Source organism: Gopherus flavomarginatus, chromosome 11 (assembly GCF_025201925.1).
Source record: "Gopherus flavomarginatus isolate rGopFla2 chromosome 11, rGopFla2.mat.asm, whole genome shotgun sequence".
Classification (NCBI taxonomy): domain Eukaryota; kingdom Metazoa; phylum Chordata; order Testudines; family Testudinidae; genus Gopherus; species Gopherus flavomarginatus.
This window is the reverse complement of record NC_066627.1, coordinates 40,504,169-40,524,313: the sequence shown is the minus strand read 5'-3', so window position 1 is coordinate 40,524,313 and position 20,145 is coordinate 40,504,169. Positions and strand designations below refer to the sequence as shown.

General features: G+C 41.3%; 1 protein-coding gene across 4 annotated transcripts in view; it reads left to right on the top strand.

Moving 5' to 3' along the window:
- The window catches only part of BMP7 (bone morphogenetic protein 7), a 383,690-nt gene that overhangs the window by 35,328 nt on the left and 328,217 nt on the right, over positions 1-20,145 (top strand). Inside the window, exons 3-7 of one of the 4 annotated variants that reach the window (XR_007768546.1) lie at positions 6,869-7,017; positions 13,719-13,916; positions 15,534-15,610; positions 16,298-16,408; positions 17,839-19,029. Coding sequence is in view for 3 of the 4 variants with exons in the window: in XM_050918210.1 (XP_050774167.1) it covers positions 6,869-7,017; positions 13,719-13,916; positions 15,534-15,610; positions 16,298-16,408; positions 17,839-17,988 (685 nt within the window). In the remaining variant the exon portion in view is untranslated. Of the gene's footprint in view, positions 1-6,868; positions 7,018-13,718; positions 13,917-15,533; positions 15,611-16,297; positions 16,409-17,838; positions 20,129-20,145 lie in introns of those variants that run through there. The other 3 variants (XM_050918210.1, XM_050918211.1, XM_050918212.1) reach the window with 3 other exon arrangements.

Here is a 20,145-nt window from a genome sequence, read left to right as displayed (position 1 = left end):
CAGTCATTTCCAACAGCTTCTTAGTTAGTGTGCTAGTCCCAAAGACTTGCATGAAAAATAAGTGGTTGCCTTATGCCTTCCATTGTTTGACATGCATCTGAAACATTTTAGCTTAAGTTTTAAAATATGCCAACCTTGCTTCCACCCCAACTTGGCACCTATTCAATGGAGCCTGTTTCCATCAGGGCATAAGGAAGTTAAACATGTAACTCCGCTGACCACTAAAGCCTTTGACTCTCACAAAGACTGAGTGGGCATGTTTGAAAATAACCAGTGCAATTTCTCAACAGATCTGAAGTCAGGTGGGAGGATGGCACCACACTGAAACTGGAGGTTGGTTTTATTGTAGTGCACCAGTCCTCTAGCAGTGTTCACCAACTTCTGGACCAAATTTTCAAAAGGCATCCAGAAATGCACCTACAATATTTGGAGGTGCAACTGCTGTGATCATGTAAAAAGCCATCATTTATGCACACAGACTGAGTAGCTACCCATACCTTGCGTGCTGGTAAGTGCACTAATGCACTTGGAGGCCCGTTGACAATGTTGATGAGTTTGGTTCACTATTCATGAGCACCCCATGTGAGCAGCTGCTGTCTGTAAACCCATGACAAATCTTGGTGTCATTTAGGCAGGTAAGGCTCATCGGAGGCACTTGACTAGTTGCAGGAAACGTTTTGCATATCATAGAGGTTCCTACTCGGCCAAACGATGCACTAACGAAAAAGTAATGCACAAACTCCATTGGTGAACAGCAGCTTCTGCATTTAAAACATTAGCTTTTTATATAGTATTTTCCCTGCACTATTCCTACTGTGTGTCTGGAAAATATGTTGTCCTCTCCCCAACAAGATAACTGCTGCCAAAGTTTAAGTTGCGTTTTTGGAACCCAGATTTTATGTGATATCCATATCACTTTCATAAACACTGAATGCAAAAGGAGCTATCACTTAGCAGTAGATTGGATAAAATTGGAACCTGCTGAAATCTTAACTGAAACTTTTTCTGAGGCACTAAGAAGTTTGGCAAGCTGGGTAAAAAACACAATTAACCACCCACACACCTTTTTCATTTTTTGTGCATTTCTGCACTTGCTGACTCAGGCTGAGTCTACCTGGCTGAAACACCAGGAAAGGCTAGAAAGTAGTACCAGAAAAAATGTATCTTTGAAATATTGCGACGTGATTTGCAGCCCAGCTCTCTAGCCTCAGGAGATACATTTAAGCATACATATTTTGGAAGCAAGTCTAGTGGGCGGAGCGCAAGTCAGGAGACTGAGGTTCCAGTCCTGACACTGTTGCTGACTCACCAGCTGAACTACAGTTAGTCATTTAACGTACCTGTACCTCATTTCCCCCTTTATACAATGAGCTTAACAACCTGTTTTATAGGGAAATTGGAAGGCTTGATCCATATTTGTGAAGTGATCTGAAGATGCTACAGAATTCCCACTTATCTCTAAGGCCATGACACATGGCACTATATCTGTGGTGGGACATTCTCTAGACTATCAGTTAAGGACTGAAAAATGTAATACTAGAGCTGTCACACAGTATTATCACTGGTGCTCTTCAGACTAGCCAGCTTTTGCTCAAAACCTATTGGTGCTGTGTGCACCAGTATTTGTTTGCCCTTGCTTGGAGTCTGTTACTGTCAGGAGATGTTCAGGTGAGTGGTCAGGACCCCTAGATCACCAAAGGGACCGAATTTCAGCCAGTTACACCAGTCACCTCACCAGTCGCCTCACACTGTACTGAAAGCTAACACCTCTCCATATTTCCTTCCTGCTCCCTCTTCCACTTGCCCATTCATCCTTTTGTCCATTCTTTTGTTCAATTTGGAAATGCTCATTAGTGTTCATTAACATGCATTTTGAAAGTAAGGACGACGAAGAAAGAGAGGGATGGGGGAGGTTGAAAGGAGGTGAAGAAAGAGGCAGTATTCAGTATAATTTAGGGCTATCCCTATATTTTATAGCATTTGACTCTATAATTGTAAGATTTTTATATAATATTCAGCCTTGCTCTTGCAGTGCTGCCAACTCACTATTTCACTGAGAGTCTCTCAACAATTCATGTTCTGAGAGTCCCAGCTCATAGAACCAAGTGATTATGTGACAGAATAAGCTTTCATTTTATTCAAAAATAAGTTCCTAGCATTCATGCTTGCTGGAAAAAGCTGGAAAACATGGCCTGAGTATACCCTAAAAGTTCAAAAGAAAGAAGAAGAAAAAACACCAAACTTACTATTTAAAAAAAAAAAAACATGATTTTTTTAAGCCAGTCTCATGATCTTTGAATTTTTGGCACTGGCAATACACAAGACATGTATCCAAGAGGTAATATATTTTTAGATAGTTGTCTGTGACCCAAGAGACTAATTCCTTTGCTGCGTTTGTTTAGGTGTTGAACGCAGGGGAGAGGACAACCAATATCAAGGGCAACGTGAAAGCTTGGGGAAAAGGAGAATGCATTGTCTGGTGGTTAGAAAATGGAAATGAGTCACGTTCTGAGATGTGTTCACTGCACCACTGCGATTTTTCTGTATGACCGGTTGGAAGCAGCATTGGCAATAGCTTTGAGCAGTCCAAACATAATAAGGATGGGAGTTCCCTTTGTACCTTTGAAAATCCCCTCCTAAGTTACTTGCTAAAGTGGGGGAATCTCGGTTACAGTTTTAGGTGAAATACTTTGAAGAGACATGCCGTTTGCTGCATTCCAAAGGCAAGCAGAATCCAACATTTTTCACATATATTGTATTTAACAGCAACATATTGGCAATTGAATTTCTCATTAATGATAATTTAAAATGAAATTTGCTTGTTTCCTTTGTTTTTCTTACACTTGTCTTTTCACTCTACTTTCTGCTTCTTTTCTATTGGATCATAGACTATGGTATATTTTTTCTGCCTGTTGTTACCTTTTCCCTCCATCAGCCATGTGAGTTCTATCCTGACATTGTGCTCTCTTCCTACTTCCTTATATTTTTGTCTCCCACTTTCCCTTCCAATCTCACTCCTGCCCATGTTCTTCTTTTCTCTTCTAATGTACCCCTCAATCTCTCACCTACCCCTCCATCTGCATCCTAGATCACTCACAGTCCTCCCACATCCTCATCCATTTGTTCACCAACATCTACCCCTCCTCAGATGTACCTATTCTTCTAGTCCCTTATATAGGGTGCCTCACTTTCTGCTCCTTACTCTTGCAGCACCGTGTGGCAGGAGGAAGGCAATTGTGCTAGTCAGCACAAGCAGGCCCTAAAGTCCAGAAAATGACAGACCTACTAAGGGAATTTCCTGGACTACCAGGCAACCATCCAGGTGTTAGGGCAAATCACCTGCAGCCAGATTTCCAAGAGTGCTTTCTCATTTTGGATGCCTCAGCTTTCTAGTGTCCAGCCTGAGGTGCCTTAAAATGATCCCGTTTTCTGCAAGTGCTGAGCTTTCACTCTCTCAGAACTAGGTGCTACCATGCTGAGGGGCCTAAAGTCACTAGTCACTTTCCAGCTACAGGTCCTGTGTTTTAGAATTGCTATGTGCTTGCCACTCCCATTGACTTCATTTGGAGTTGTGGGTGTTCAGCACCTTGGAAAAAAATCTAGTCGTAACTCTGGCCCCAATTTTCAAAAAGATGGATTGGGGCACTGATCCTACTTCCCAATCTTTGGGGGCTGGTGGTTTGTAAAGCCCTTTTAAACCCTCAGATAAGCATAGCTGTAGCAGTGCAAAGAACATGAGCAATTTCTTTCAGTCCTGACTGTAGAAGCTTAGTTCACAAAATTGCAAGAGTATTGTAGAGCTGTTCATAGTTAGTAGACAAGGTTTTAGGAGATGGCACTCAAGAATATGTAGCATAATTCTTGGGGTTTGCAGGACTGATAACACTTTTAGCGTTCAACCAATGGTTGCCTCTGTGCAGCTCTTAATGCGTGAACGGTGGAGCTGAGGTTACATTGAATTGGTGGTAAATCATGTGATAACACTTTGGGTTGGAGTATGTTAAGTAAAGCCCTCCACTCCCCACCCCCCAAAGGAAAGGACAAGTTCAGGAAGCACACAGAAGTGGTGTCTCAGAGTGCAAACTGTTAATGCTTGCTGTGATGCAGAGTGAAACTGCTTCTGTGTTTTAATATGCCTGTAACTTGTTTAACGATTGTGTTTAAAGAGCTTGCCTTGCCATCTGCTAGTTGCTGCTCTGATTTTATTTTGCTATGTGTCTTTGGTAAGCAGGCTATTTTATTTAAAGGGCAGTTCTTTTAAAAAGAACAAGAGGTTTCTTTTAATTAGAACAAGCTCTGCACTCTTGAGCCCGGATATTCCGCTTGCAACACTGTTCAAGTTTGCAACCCATTTTTCACCATTGGTCGCAGGCTAGAAAGAAAAGCACTAACCCATTAACACTGTGAATCTCTCCAGAGAATATTTGACACAAGCCCTTTTTGGGTCTCAGCGCTCCAATTGTGTGTGGGAAGGACAATTCCCTTCAGCATGTCCCTTTGATCTCTCTTACTGAGGATTTCCCCTCCAGGCCTATTGTTTGCACATTGCTGTAACTACAGGCAAACAAAAACTTTACACAATTTCCCAGACTGACTCACCCCTGCACTTAATGCGTCATGTTGTCTGGTTACCCTGATTGCATCACAACAGCACGAGAAGCTTAAAGGCTGGTTTTTCTGAGTAATAATATTGCAAGACAGCAGTAACTTATTATTATTGCTATTATCTTCAACCTGCAACCCACAAAAGAGAAAAATCAAGCAAGCTACATATCTATTAAGTAAACCATTTGTGAATCATAGGCAGGAGGCATTGTTAAATCAGGCGGTGTGTTAACATAAAAGCCTTGTACCTTTGGAACCTCAGAATCAGATATTGGCCTACATCACAAGTGAACACAAGTGTAGCGTTCTCTCATCTGTGTTTCCTGTGGAACATGTTTTGTCTTAACTTAGATATTACTTACACTCTAAGGCAGTCTCACATTTGTGTAATTGATTTATACATATTGTGATCCCTTTCCCCTCTACACAGGCAAGAGACAGCTTTGTAGCACAGTCCTCCAACAAGTTAGATTGTGATGTATGGACAGAGCCTAAAGCCTGGATTTTCCATAAGCAAAAACGTTTAAAAGAACAAAAGATTGTTTAGGTGACATCTTCCCAATTCCCCTCCCCCACCCCTTGCCAGCTCTCAACAGCAAGGAAATGCCAAGTTATGGGATATATCTGAACTGCACCCTAATACCTAAAAGCAGCACACTTGCACTGGGAGCAAAAGACTCTGCATATTCACAAGGAATTTCCTTCTGCCTCCCACTGATAAGATCTCCCTTACATATAATATGTAATATTAGAGCCTCAGCAATATTTGTAAATATTCCACATAAGCACATGCAGAGGTTAAGAGTGTTGTGCGTTTGTGGGGGGGAAATCTGAAATTGTACTTCCATAGGCATTTGGTGACGTGGTCATTTGTCCTTCAGGGACTGAAATTGGATATTAATTTCATATAAGCTACTAAACAGCTATGAGGTAGTAACTACAGCCACTTCTATTATTCACACCAGTGACTTAGATTAAAGCCATTACTGTAAAGCTTGGAAGGATAGCCATGTGGTCAAGACACACTGAAACGGGACTCAAGTGAATGAGGTTCAATTTCCTGCTCTCCTAGACTTATCTGGGGCAAGACATTGCATTTTTTGATGCCTCAGTTTCAACTATAAAACGTGAAGGCTAATAATATTTCCCTACCAGACAGTGGTTAAAGTTCATATACTTTTTTGAGGCTTTGGGGGCCATATAAATCCTCTCATTTTAGATTTTTGTATCACATGATGTTCCAGGCAAACAAGGGGCCCTGAGTGAACTAGAGACGTTAAAAAAGTTTGTACTGACAAGTCTATAAAACAGATTAATCTGGCCCTCCCCAGGCTTATGGGACACAATAAGAGAACTTTCCTTATTGCTTTACAAGGTTTCTTTTTACTCAGTTACTCCTCAACATCTGCACATTACAAAATCTGAAGGAATCTCCTACAGGGCTTGTCCAGACACCACCTTGCTGTCTCCATCCTTCTTGTAAAGACTTTTTCCTTTTGGAGGTATTTAAACCATTACCCAATTTTCTTGTTATTATGATCCAAGTTACTTCTTTGCATTGGCTTCTGATGAAAGAGATCCATTCCTCTTCAGAACCTTTGTAATCCTTGTAATTTACCAGATTTTCAGTTGCAGCTCATCTCAGTGATAAATTGTTGAAGACCCAGAATGATTACCACAGCCTCATCTGAGACCTTGAAGTATTCTCCAATTCTGATTAGTTTTGATTTCTTGTTCTCAATTTCTGGTCCAAAATAATCAGATTGTGTCTGTTTATTTAGCTTTTAAAACAATAGACTGAAAGGACATTACCGCACAAGGTAATGCTGCGTTGTGATCCTTATTCAATTGTATGCAGCCTCAACAGAGCAGATTTTTAAAGATTTGCTTGCACCATTGCCATGTTTATGCACAACAATCAGGTTATTATACATGGAATAGGTGTATTTGCATGCCTAATTACCAAGTTTCATATGCAAACACAATAACTTCACATATTTGCCTGGAAAACCATTTTTAAAATTACGTTAGTAGGATTAGCTGTAATAGTACAGCAATATGTATGCTCCAAACAACTGTAATCCATCCTCCGATTGTTCAGGAGAAAAAGCATTTAGGTTGGCATTGTTATCTATCTATGACATAACTTGTGTATTGTGATAGGGGCTACCTGTTGTGTTGCTTAAAGTACTAACTTGAATTGCTATCTACAGGAAGTTATTGCCATCTGAAAATCCAAGTAACTGTTTCTTTTTTCTTTCAGGGATTCAGATTTGTTTCTGCTTGACACTCGAATAATCTGGGCTGCAGAGGAAGGTTGGCTGGTGTTTGATATTACAGCGACCAGTAATCACTGGGTGGTAAATCCACAACACAATCTCGGCCTGCAGCTATCAGTTGAGAGTATAGATGGTAAGTTTCAGAGAGTAAATGTCATCAAAAAGTCTCAATTTTGGCTGTAGGAATCCAGTCAGGATTAGTCTGAATGCAGCCAGTAGTCAGTCAGTCATTTGAGTGGGATTTCTCAAGATTGTATTGAATTTTCTTAAGATGCAGATGTTGGAAAAGTATTACAATATTAACCCATCACGCTTTATTTGAACATATCTAAATAACCACCACCTAATTTCAAGACAGTCATACATCCATGTCCGAATCCAGTAAAACCATAAGCTCATGCTTAGCTTTAAGCATCTCAAAAGAAACTATTAAAATGCTCAAAGTTAAGCATCTGCTTTAGTGGATCTGAGCCCTAATGTGCACACACATTTACCGTGATTGTATGTGCAGTCTAGTCACTGTGCACATTACTAATATGCACACGCATTTACTTTATTTGTGCTTGAAGTCCTGGAAGCTACACATAAAAATTGGCCATTCTTTTGGCTCAACCAAACTTATAAATACTCTGGCCCTAGTGGTTCACTGTTTCAAACTGATTGGATTTTCTTTTTCTTTTCTTTTCTTTTTTTCCCCCCATTTAGTAAATACTTTTTCCAATAGTGTCTCTGTGGGTGGGGAAAGAAATGTCAGGAAAGTCTTAATTGCTGAGTTTCTCCAATTATATTACATTAGAAAGTGAGAAAAAAAACCTGTACAGGTTAAATCCTCAGCTGATGGATCTAGTCCATGTTTTCTCTTTAACACTAGGTAGGAATTATTAAGACATGACCTCCTTCCCCACCCACAGAGACACCATTGTCCTCTTCCATTTAGCAAATGATTTTCTCCTGCTCTCCCCAGCTGCAATAGTCCCAAACTGGAGCATCTGAAATGCTGGTCAGTCTTGGTGACTGTAGCAAGCGCTCAAGTGAATCAAAGAAAGAGTTATTCGGCACACAGCTTGCTCCCTGGTCCTCTATGCAACTCCTCCCTACGCAGGCCTTTTTTCTTTGCTCTGTGCTGTCTTTTCCGCCTCCTCTACTCCTCTCCTGCCCCCGCCCAATCTCTAGATTTGCATGTCTAGTCTGCTGACAAGAAAGTGCTTTCACATAAACAGTCCAATCAGCTTTTAACAGTGAAACATGAGGGATGGCATGACACACTCTGTACTCCAAATTCTTCAGCCAGCTTGTGATGCAAGCCTATGAGAGTTAGGAGTGGGGTATGAGTATCAGAGATACAAAACTGGTCTGATCTTGGATCTGATCCAATATGGCAATGTCTTTGTTCCTATGTTCATTTGGTACAATTGACTGGGGCCTCCTTCTCAATCATCTTTCATAGTTTGCTTGAGTCTCAAAAATCTTTGCTCTCTATGAACAGGGAGAATTAATCCAACTAGAAATTTAGAAGATTTCAGTTGCTTAAGTTACCATGAACGCCTGTGATACTAAAAAATACAAGCCCTATATCCTGGGGCAGAATGGATCATTTTATCTTCTGATTATGTTGCTAGGTGCTTAGCGGTTGCAGCCTGTGTGTATTCCATGTGGAGTAAATCATGGCTATATGAAGTAGTAAAACCGTGGCAGAGTGAGCATTCAAGGGAGCATTAGGACTTACATAAGTTGTGACTGTGTAAGCAATAAGTCTGAATATAGTATAACTAAATTATTTACAATAACAACATATTGCCTTAAACACTAGAAATGTGCATAACATTTTATAAACAGATATTATGCTCTTAGGCCTATGGAATAAACAGCAGATAAGATCATAGCAGTTGCAGTAAGGGAACAGATGATTAGGACATCTTGCCCAGATGTTCTCATTCAGGATTCTGAAAAAGTGCCACAACTGTGCATGCATTTATGGTAATTGCTCAAACAATACAGATAGGTAGACAGTTAGAACTGCACCCTTATACAAACCTGTCTCAGAGAAAAAGCTTGGAGAGAGATTTTCAAAGGCCTAGAATAACAATGTAGGGGCCTGACTCCCATCACTTTCAATGAGAGTTGGACACCTAAATGCCAGCTGTGCCTTTGAAAATCTCTCCCTTAGTTTACAAATAGGCTTGGTTTTGGTTTAACACACACACAAACTAACTCCAGGACTGAATTTGGCTGCTTGCATTTTAAAAATTAAACCTATAAGTGGCACAAATCTTTGCAGTCTCACTTCTCCGGAATTCAAGCAAACATTTTCTTCCATTTTGAGCTGCAAAGGCAAGTCCCACCAAGCCCAAGTTTAATTTGGGGTTCAAACAAACTGCACACTCCTAGCAAAGCTGCAGTTTCACCTGGTCATCATGTCACAATTCTGAAGACTTGCAAACATAGCATGACTTTGATGCAAAACTATAGATTTTTGAATGTAGCAAACCTTTCAATGGATATGGCCTGAGTTTAAAGTGTGTAATGAAACTGAAAATCTGGCAAGTTTTGTCTAGAATTTGTACAAGTTATTTTGTGTCAGTCTCTCTATACGTGAATAAATGCAACCAGGATAGAAGGGAAGAGTCAAAAGTACTGTCTGGATATAAAGATACAAAACAGATTAGTTCATTTAACTTCTCTTCATATTCCTTTACAATCATGCCAGATAAGTCCATCAACAATAGCAACTCGTGGGGAATTAAAGAATGTTTGTTTACGCTTAGAAAGTTGGGATAAGCTCAAACAACAAACTAGAGAAACACTAACATGATTCATTAGCCTTAGGCATCCTTTCACCCTAAGCTCTGAAATGCTTCACGCCCTCATAATACATAGGAACAACAGCTGACTATTTAGGTTTACTTAGCCTATTACTTATTGCTTCATATCCTGTTTTTCTCAGTTTTAAAAAAAGTAGCTTCTTAAAGACAAATAGTCTGCATTCTCTGATTTGAGAGTACAGCTCTATTTTGTGTTAGATAAGTACATGATTGGCTAATTAGGAATACACAGGTATCTTAAAAACATTTTTTTCCTTGAAATTTGGTCCCTGGCTGCAGGTAGAGGTTGAAATACTTACTGAGGCCATGTCTACATCTAAAATTTTGCAGCGCTGGTTGTTACAGCTGTATTAGTACAGCTGTATAGGGCCAGCGCTGCAGAGTGGCCACACTTACAGCAACCAGCGCTGCAAGTGGTGTTAGATGTGGCCACACTGCAGCGCTGTTGGGCGGCTTCAAGGGAGGTTCGGGGAACGCGAGAGCAAACCGCGGCGAAGCTGGTCTCCTTTCCCGGTTTGCTCTCTCGTTCCCCGAACCCCCGAACAAGCAGGTCTCCTTCCCTGCGGTTTGCTGGGTGGTTCGGGGAACGCGAGAGCAAACCCGGGAAAGGAGACCAGCTTCGCCGCGGTTTGCTCTCGCGTTCCCCGAACAAGCAGGTCTCCTTCCCTGCGGTTTGCAGGGTGGTTCCGGGAAACGCGAGAGCAAACCGCGGCGAAGCTGGTCTCCTTTCCCGGTTTGCTCTCGCGTTCCCGGAACCACCCAGCAAACCTCAGGGAAGGAGACCTGCTTGCTCGGGGTTCGGGGAACGCGAGAGCAAACCGCGGCGAAGCTGGTCTCCTTTCCCGGTTTGCTCTCGCGTTCCCGGAACCACCCAGCAAACCTCAGGGAAGGAGACCTGCTTGCTCGGGGTTCGGGGAACGCGAGAGCAAACCGCGGCGAAGCTGGTCTCCTTTCCCGGTTTGCTCTCGCGTTCCCGGAACCACCCAGCAAACCTCAGGGAAGGAAACCTGCTTGCTCGGGGTTCGGGGAACGCGAGAGCAAACCGGGGAAGGAGACCAGCTTGATTACCAGAGGCTTCCTCAGGTATGCTGGGATACCTGCTTATTCCACGGAGGTCAAGAAAAGCGCTGGTAAGTGTCTATATTTGATTACCAGCGCTGGATCACCAGCGCTGGATCCTCTACACCCGAGACAAAACGGGAGTACGGCCAGCGCTGCAAACAGGGAGTTGCAGCGCTGGTGGTGCCCTGCAGATGTGTACACCTCCTAAGTTGCAGCGCTGTAACTCCCTCACCAGCGCTGCAACTTTCTGATGTAGACAAGCCCTTATAGTCACTTAAGTGTGTATGGTGGGGGAGGAGTTCTCACAGTTTAATGAATGAAGAACACAATAGCTCTCTGATATGGGTCTTACTCAGAACTTCTTTTTTAAATAGGGCATAAAGCAAAGTTGCACTCAGAGAGAGAGATTTGCTACAGCAAAAGTAACTTACTTTCTGTCACCAAAAAACTCAAGCCTCTCCCTAAATTGATGCATTGGACAAATTCTGCTCTCTGTTACCCTCATGTAAACCCATCGAATGAACTAGGAGTGGATCTAGGGCAGTGATTCTCAACCTATTTACCATTGTGGGCCACATATGCAGCCCACAATGTGGGCTACATCCAGTACTATTTGTATGGCCCTGAGGATGTCACATAGGCCACAGCTCTGTGCTGATAGGGCCGCAAGCAGCCTGTGGGCTAGAGGTTGAGAACCACTGATCTAGGGTCACTACCTGCAAGCTGCTGAGGTTCTTGTTAGTGAGATGATGCAACTAAAAATAAATTTACTCTCTCAAAACCATGGCCTTTTTAAATGGCAGTGCAATCAGGAAAAGTTTCATGCTGATAACAGTGGGTGGGAGGGAAATCAATGCCGTACTAGATGAATTCTGACTCATATTTGGCTAAACTTGTTCTTGAAAAATGGAATAAGGCCCTGATCCAGAAAAGCGTGTGTGTAGCTTTTAAGACCACGAGTAGTTCCAGGTTCTTCAGTAGGACGACTCATGTACTTAGAGCTACACACATGCTTAAGTGTTTTTTGGGAGCAGCCTAGCTGTGTAAAATAAAGACTATGTGGCCAAATTTACAGGGCCTAAATGGATGATGAAAATGATACAGTCAGGTGGAGGTGCTCATGCCCACCAAAACACACACCTTTGTATATGTAAACAGGTATTTATATGAATCAGCACATTTCACTGGCGAATAATATACAACTTGGGCCTCATTCATGGAAAGCCTGACCCAGTGTCTTATCCTTAGGAGATAAATTTTGCTTAATCCCATTTAGCATATCTACAGGTCTAAACCTATCGCCTCCCCACACAGGGAACCATAAGGGGTTGTAGCCATGAGATGTAGGTCACACTTAGTTGCCAAGCTGTCATGCTCATATAAAATACACTTTATGATCCTCTGTGCAAATCCCATGTACACCAGCTTTACACAGGGAAAGAAATTTGTCCTTTTGTGTTGTGAATTTAAGAAAAATTAAGAGTGAGAGAAGCAAATGTAAATTGGCCGTTGTTAGCCTCGAGCTGTGATCATAGGCAATTCTTTTCCATCTTAACATTTTTATGTACTCAAAAAGCTGCTAAAGACAAAAGGGATGAAAAGTTCTAATAGAGACCGTGGTTCTTGAGATACTGGTGTGGGCCGTTCCTTTGTTATGGAACAAATGCCTTGAAAACCGTAGTTATGGAAATAAACCTTAGAAAGTCAGGTTCTTTTGTTGCCTTTTTTTTTTTCATATTGCACTTAGAAACCAGAGGACCAAAGGACTCAGTGGATTGCTAATGGAAATACAGATTCTTTCACTTCCACAGTGCTAGTGCCAATGTGGTTCAGCTTGTGACTGAGGGCTTGTTTATACTTAGAGCGCTGCAGCGGTGAAGCTGTACTGGTGCAGCTGCGTCACTGCTGCACTTGGTAAAGACGCTACCTACGCTGACGGAGAGCTTCTCCCATCGGCATAGCTACTCCACCTCCCCGAGAGGCAATAGCTATGTCAGCAGGAATAATGTAGACCAGGCTAAAACTAGCATCAGCAGTTCTTTGACATACTTGGCAAGTCCCAGTTCAGTTCCTAACAAACATCACAAAATCCACTATCAAAACAAGTGTGAATTATCATCACTACCAGAGTCCTAAGGTTGGTTGGTTATAGAGACTAAGGTGGTCTCCAGAAATGGTTCCTTCACAACACAATTGAGACCCAGTGGAGTAGGGGGAGGATCCGGGGACAAATTTGTACAGCCACTATCCATACCTTATCTTTGTAAATAGTTGACTTCAGTCTCCTGGACTATCAGTCAGGCATCTTTGACCAAAACTAAAGTTAATTTAAAATTTCTGCATCACAAAAGGAACGAACAATAATCATCATGTATCTACAGCTAGGTTAGCTAATTCAGTACTGCTGTTGTGTCTGACAGATGTGGCAATAAATAAAATATTGCTAAATAACTGAGCTATTTGTTACTTTCAAATGCAATATATCTGGAACTGTGTCAACATTTAATACAAGGCATTTTTATTTTAAGTTAATAACCTTCCAATGGGAATTTAGTGTTCCTATGGGCTGAGTTTTATGGTTCCTTTTATGGGATCACTTCAAGTTATAGGTTGGTGAACTTTAAGAAACCCCTCTAAAGAATGCAGGAAAATCTAATGCAAAGCTGATTTAGGGTAAAATAATTATTTGTAGGAGCATTTTATTTAACTTTTACATTCAAATATAAAATGAAATTAGTTGTACTGAGATATTCCTTTCAAAAGTGGATTTGCTTATTAATTTTAGGCCCACTCCATCAGTTGATCCAGGCATATAGGCCTCAATGGGAATTTTATATGTGGGATGTAGGCCAGTTGTCTCAATCACATTGTCTTCAATATTGCTGGTGGAAATGGAAAGTTGTAGCAATTCCTCTTATGGGCTGATTGTGTTGTTGATATTTCTGTTAAGGACAAAGCATCAATCCCAAACTGGCTGGTCTTATTGGAAGACATGGCCCACAAAATAAGCAGCCTTTCACGGTAGCATTCTTCAAAGCCACAGAAGTGCATCTCCGCAGTATTCGTTCCACAGGAGGCAAACAAAGGAGCCAAAATAGATCGAAAACACCAAAAAACCAGGAAGCCTTTCGGGTGTCCAACATTGCAGGTACAGTGAAGGCTGCAAAGTCAGTTTTTCTGGATACTGGATAATTCTGTGTTGTTTTGTAGAGACTTGAATGAAACAATATGGTGCTCAAGCAATATGCTCTCTCTTTTTCTCTTGTATATTCAGCATCATCCAAATGTTTGTCTGTCACTGGTTTTAAGACTAGAATGTTTTTTTACTAAATGTTTCTTGGAAAAATACTGATTTGTCATAACTACTTTTTTTATAGGAAAAAGGTCAGTTTTCACAAATTTCTTGACTCAAACTATTTTTGAAATAGGCTAGTTATAATAAAAAATAAAAACAAACAAAAAATGGTCAAAATAGAAACAATGTTTCAATTGACCTGAACCAAATTTTAAATTTTCAAAATTGAGATTAAATATTACTTTGGCCAGAGAAAGTCAATTAAAGTGGAACAAAAAAGGATGAAAAGTCAATCTCACTCTACAATACTCACCTAAGAGATGATGGCGGATCCCTGTCTAAATCCTTTCCCATCAGGCAGAAAGGGAACATCAGCCAGGGGGTCTCTTGCCTCCCAGGTGAGTGCTCAACCACTGGGCTACAGGGAGGTTCCCTCCTTCCCTGGCTGTTTTATGTAGATCTTGGCAGCCTCTGAGCACACCTACCACACTGGGCCACAAATGCTAGTTGTAGAAGAATGCCCGTGTTCCCCTGGTTTGTGAATTCCCTCTGGGGCTTGAGGGGAGACAGGTGTCTGGACCCTTAGTTGGCAGCTCAGAAGCATGCATGCATGCATGGAAGCAGAAACATAGGCACCCAAGGAACTTTTAATGGAAAAGCTTAGGTGCTGAGTGAGCTTATGCCCCGCCAGCATTAGGCAGCAGCTGAGTAAGAGTTTTGAGAATTGCAATGGCACCTGAAAATGGGACTTACATGCCTAAGTCGGGGGGTGAGGTATCTAAGTACCCATGTGAATCCTGCCCAATGGGTCAACAGTCAGAACTTGTGATGCATCAGATAATAGATTCCAGCTCACTCTCCCATGATTCTATTGCTTTTGCAGGCCTAACAGGTCAGCAGCAGACAGTACTCAAAGAAAACACAGATGTTAAGAGGGTTCCACTCTTTAGAGTCACTTTACTATTCTTATTCTCTATAGGTTCTTATACCAAGCTCATCACGGTGTATGTGAGAGTGCCTTCCAGGGTCTCTCGCTGCGTTCTCTTGCCATACAGTAAAGACACGATGAAAATAGATTGTTTTGCAGACTAGCCCACATAGGAGAGAGAAAGCCCTGAAAAAAAAATTCCCAGGACATTCTTGGCTTTGTTTAGAAACCAGATGGACATTTTATATTTATTGAATCCAGCCCTTATTTTACTATTAAAATACAAGAAGCTGAAACAGCTAAAAGAAAGTGACAAGCGCTGTAAAGCAGTGCATGGCTCCAGAAGGAGAGCCACACCACATTCCCCATCGCAATACTGCCAAAGGTGTCCGTGCTGGGGAGCTTCAGACTTTGAGGGATTAGTCTTAATGGGCCTTGCTTTCAGCTGAACATTGCACTGAAACATCCAGTTGGACAACACAATCTCACTTGATGGTTTCAATTTTTTTGATCCCTACACCCTCTCCCCTCCTCCAACTCAGAAAACAGCAGCAGTGATCAGCGGCAAGCCTGCAAGAAACACGAACTTTATGTCAGTTTCAGAGATCTTGGCTGGCAGGTAAGGTTTCTGTGCTCAGGCTGAAGAGAGAGACATGATGCCTTTTCAATCATTTGTCATTTACTAGTAGCGTTCACTCACGGACCACAGTTTTAGCCTCTGATTTTGTGTGTAAATGTCTGTGCTTACAAGAATGGGTGTGCATTCACACATGTTAATTCACTGTCCTTTGCATACACAAAAAGGATGTTTGCCTGTGTGTTGGCACAACTGATTGCATACACAAAAGGGATGTGCAAATTGGAGGCCAGTTTAAGAGAGGCTGAAAATTTGATAATCCTCACGGCTTTATGGCTAATTTTAAATTCAGAGCGTTACTTTCTGGCCCTATAAATTCCTTTTGTAGTTTCAACTGGACGGAGTGTTCTGCACTTTCTACTGGATAATTCCTTTAGACACTAGTAAACAGCTCCTACTTTTTGCACTGCAGGTAGCTTCTTCCAATAGTGGATGAAGTGATCCTTCTGCTATATACAAAGTATTCTCTTTGTAAAGTGCTGTGGGATCCTTCAGGATAAACAGGTGCTGCAGACAGGTAAAGAGTTGATCATATTGTTAGAGCAGCTAGTTTAAGAGGAGACATTTTTCATGATTTTTTGACTGCCTGCATGTATTTGAATTGATTGAATAGTGTACAATGAAATTAAATCCATCTTTTCTCCATGATTTAACATCAATTTAATCCAGGACTGGATAATTGCTCCAGAAGGCTATGCTGCATATTACTGTGAAGGAGAATGTGCCTTCCCATTGAACTCCTACATGAATGCTACAAACCATGCTATTGTACAGACACTGGTAGGTGCAATTTAAGTTGAATAATGAAGCTGTTAACTATGATCAATACTTCACTGGAATAATTTTGTGCAAGCAAAACCCTCAGAACTAGCCAGAGAAGGAAGGTCTGTGTTAGCTCATAATGCCTTCAGCATCTGGCTAAACAGGTCTAGCGGAATGGCCTGAATTAATAGTTGGCCTGGAAGTAATCTCTTTGTTGCAAGCATTAACATGCTCCATGCGTGTAGAGGGGCCCTAGATGTAAACACAAATGGCACAGTCCCACTGCTCCAGAGGGGAAGGGCAGGAATGGAGGGCCCCAAGTAGGGGGAAGGGGTCAGCCTCCCTTGCACAAAATTCCCTGGAGATCCATTGCATACAACTGCAGGGAGTGGATTAGGGAGGGGCCTCTAGAGCTGTAACAGTACAGATCAGCCCTACTTCTGCTTCCTTTCCCATATGGATGGAGAGTAGAGTGGGGTGGAGGATTCCTTGATCTCCCAAGTATAGTCCAGTTAGTGGGTGTGTTTGCCTATTCCCAACAAAGTGCATGAAGGACCTGCTCTAAAGCCCAGTGAAGCCAATGGGAGTCTTTTTCATTGGCTTCAGTGGGCTTTGGACCAGGTTCCAAGAGTAGATGAAGAGGAATAGCTGCAGGATTTTAACTCTTCCAGATTTAAACTGGCAAGTAAACAGCGCCATCAAGTATCACAACCCTAGAGAACTTCCACCTGTTTGTAACAAATCAGAGCTTCATCACTCTTCCTTAGCTGCGTAGCTACAAGACTCCAGGAGTCTAACTGGCTGGAAATGCAATTGAAACTAGAGGTTTGGTTTTTTTAAAATTTAATTTGCCCAAGTTTTTTTTTGCAGGGGGAACATTCAGTCAAGTTAAAAATGTGCAGAGTCCCCATCACTTCCCCTTCCCCCATCCAGTTCTAGTTGAAATTCATCTCCAAGACCCTACAAAAGGCTGAGCTTGATTCAAGTTTGGGATCAGAGCTATTTTAAAACTACTCAGTTTCCCCAAATTTATTGGTGATAGGCTCTTCTGCCCCCACTCCTTTACCACTACTATTTTTCCTCTCCAGCACAGGGTTGCAGCAATACAGAAGCAGCATGCACTAAAGTCCTTCCTGTATCCAGTGCTTGACTATTCGCTGGACATAGAAAGGACTTCAGTGTCTAGGCCTGGCAGCTGACTAGATTTCATTGGCACTATCCTTATAAGGAAAAAAAGAAAAAAAAAGAAAAAAAAACCGAGAGGCAGATCTTCCTGATTTAGGCATGCCCAAGTGTGCCTGTGAATTTCATCTTTTGTGTGTGTGTGTACAGTGAGGTATTTGTGTACACAAGTCAGTGTGCCAAAGGCATACATGCAAGTTGGAAGGTTTGCCCAAAAAGAGGGGGGGGAAAAATATCTTAACATTGTTTCCTTTCCCCTCCCCTAGGTTCACTTTATAAACCCAGAAACTGTGCCGAAGCCATGCTGTGCTCCTACACAACTCAATGCCATTTCAGTGCTCTATTTTGATGACAGCTCCAATGTTATCTTGAAAAAATACAGGAACATGGTGGTACGGGCATGTGGCTGCCATTAGGTTTTCAGGAAGGGGAAAAAAAAAAAAAAGAATGGCTGTAAAGAGCGTTTTGATATGAATTTGCAAAGAGATTTAAGTCTCCTGCATTGAACTGCCTTAATCAAATAAAAAAAAAGTTTGTAGGGACCACGTTTCTGAAGGTGCAGAATCAACAGGAGATAGTGGAACAAATTCTAGATTCCAAGTGGCATTTGAATAAAGTTTGTTTTAGCTTATTATAGACATGATTCTGCAAACTGGTGCTAAGTGAAACAAGCCAGAGGAACCATTTAAAAATTAAGCCCGTCCAAAATAATTGCTCTTACTTCTGCAAATGAGTCTTTCAGAAGATGGCTAACTCACCAGTGTTGATTGTGAACATCTTTTTTAAACAAATCCATCCAGGGTGAGAATCTGGTGCATTTATGCACAAAGTAATAAATATTTGTTTTTCCTGTAATAAATTGTTCACAATAAAATGGACCTGGAAAAAGATATATTTTGTTAAAGAATTACCTCCAACCCTTGGTTTAATCCAGCTTCATAGAGAAAGACTAAGCACAGGAACTTCTACTAGCAAAAAATATCTGGATTGACTCAAATTAAAGAGGACAAGTCTAGAAATGTCTTTTGGATTTGAAAGACTTGAAGAAAATAACTCCAAAGAACAAGATTATCTTGATATATATTTTCTATGTCGGGAGAATATCTGTTTCAACTACCATCAAGAATTTGCATTTACTATGGACGAAAATAGCTAAAAGCAAAATTTAAATAATAGCGAATAAAGCCTGAACAGTTTGGTAACCCAACTCTCCACTTGGACATCTCAAACGCTTACAAGGTTATAAAAGGCAAGCGCAAAATCCTGCTCCCATAGGAAAAATACCCATCAATTTCAATGGGTGCAGATCAGGCCCCTGGAATTTTGCAAGTCTGTAGGCTTGATCCTGTGAGGAGATGAAAGCCAAGGATGGTGCTGAATGAACACCCAGCACTATGCAGGATCAGGCCCTTAATAGAGAAAAGAAACCCATGACATTTGTAATCCTGGTTCCCTGGGTCTGTATTTTCTGGGCGACTCCTATCTTACTGTCAGTTTCATCTGCAGTAAGAAAACTGCTCTTTTAGTTTTAAGCCACAGTTGAAATCCAGATCAGATGCCCCCCTTTTTAAAAAAAAAAAAAAAAAAAAAAAACACAACAAAACAAGCCAAAAATCTCTATACAATGAATTGGAGCTTGTTTCTTTGGACCCAAGTCTAATTCCATTGTAGTAGATCTGAGTTTTACCACTGGATTTCCAGCAGCAGCAGGATTAGGCTGTTGAAGAATAGGAGGAGTCCCATGGGCCCTGGATCAGGACCTTGAACACCAGTCAGTATTACCAAATGCATCACACTTATCTACAGTGGGAATCAAGAGTCTGACTTGGCTCTAACCCTTGTTACACTAGATTTAACTGAAATCAGAATCTGGCCCAATATTTACTAGGTCACATTCCAAAATGGTGGCTGAAATATTCTTTCAGCTTTTTCTGAGAAGTCCTTAGATGAACTGTCAAAGAGAAAGGTTGATTGGGCTGCAACTGCCTCAGTGTGTCCATTGTTTTAAAGGAGAAATGCATAAAAGCCTACAAAATCATAAATGCCACTCAATGTTGTATGTGTATCAGCCACCAATGCAACATATTCTAGATGTCTGTGAACCTTGTGCAGGGAGTTAAGGTGCTACCAATGAAGTTAAGAGTGGATGGTCAGAGCTGATTATTTTTTTTAATGTAGTCAAGGTTGAGTTTGCCACTAGTGCTCAAAAGTACTGGTATATTGTGGTTCAGTCCTGACTGCCCTCTCTCTCTCTGTACTGCGGGGGGGGTTTGTTTTTGTTTTTTAAAAACATGACTACAGGATCTCTGTTGCTAGGCTGTACATCAATTCCATTGTTTTGTACATTTTTATGTAAATAATTGTCACAAAAGTGGGAAAAAAATTATTTATTTCCATCTCTGAATTCCTTTTCAATCACGCATTCAGGAAAATGATTCTCATCTCTTCTAAACATTTGTTTCCTTATTTAAGAAAATATTTATTAACAGTTGGCAAAAATATATGTACACATTTCTGGTTCTTTTCATAGAGCAGTTGTTAGAAGCATTTTGTACAAAGTAGTTGAATAAATC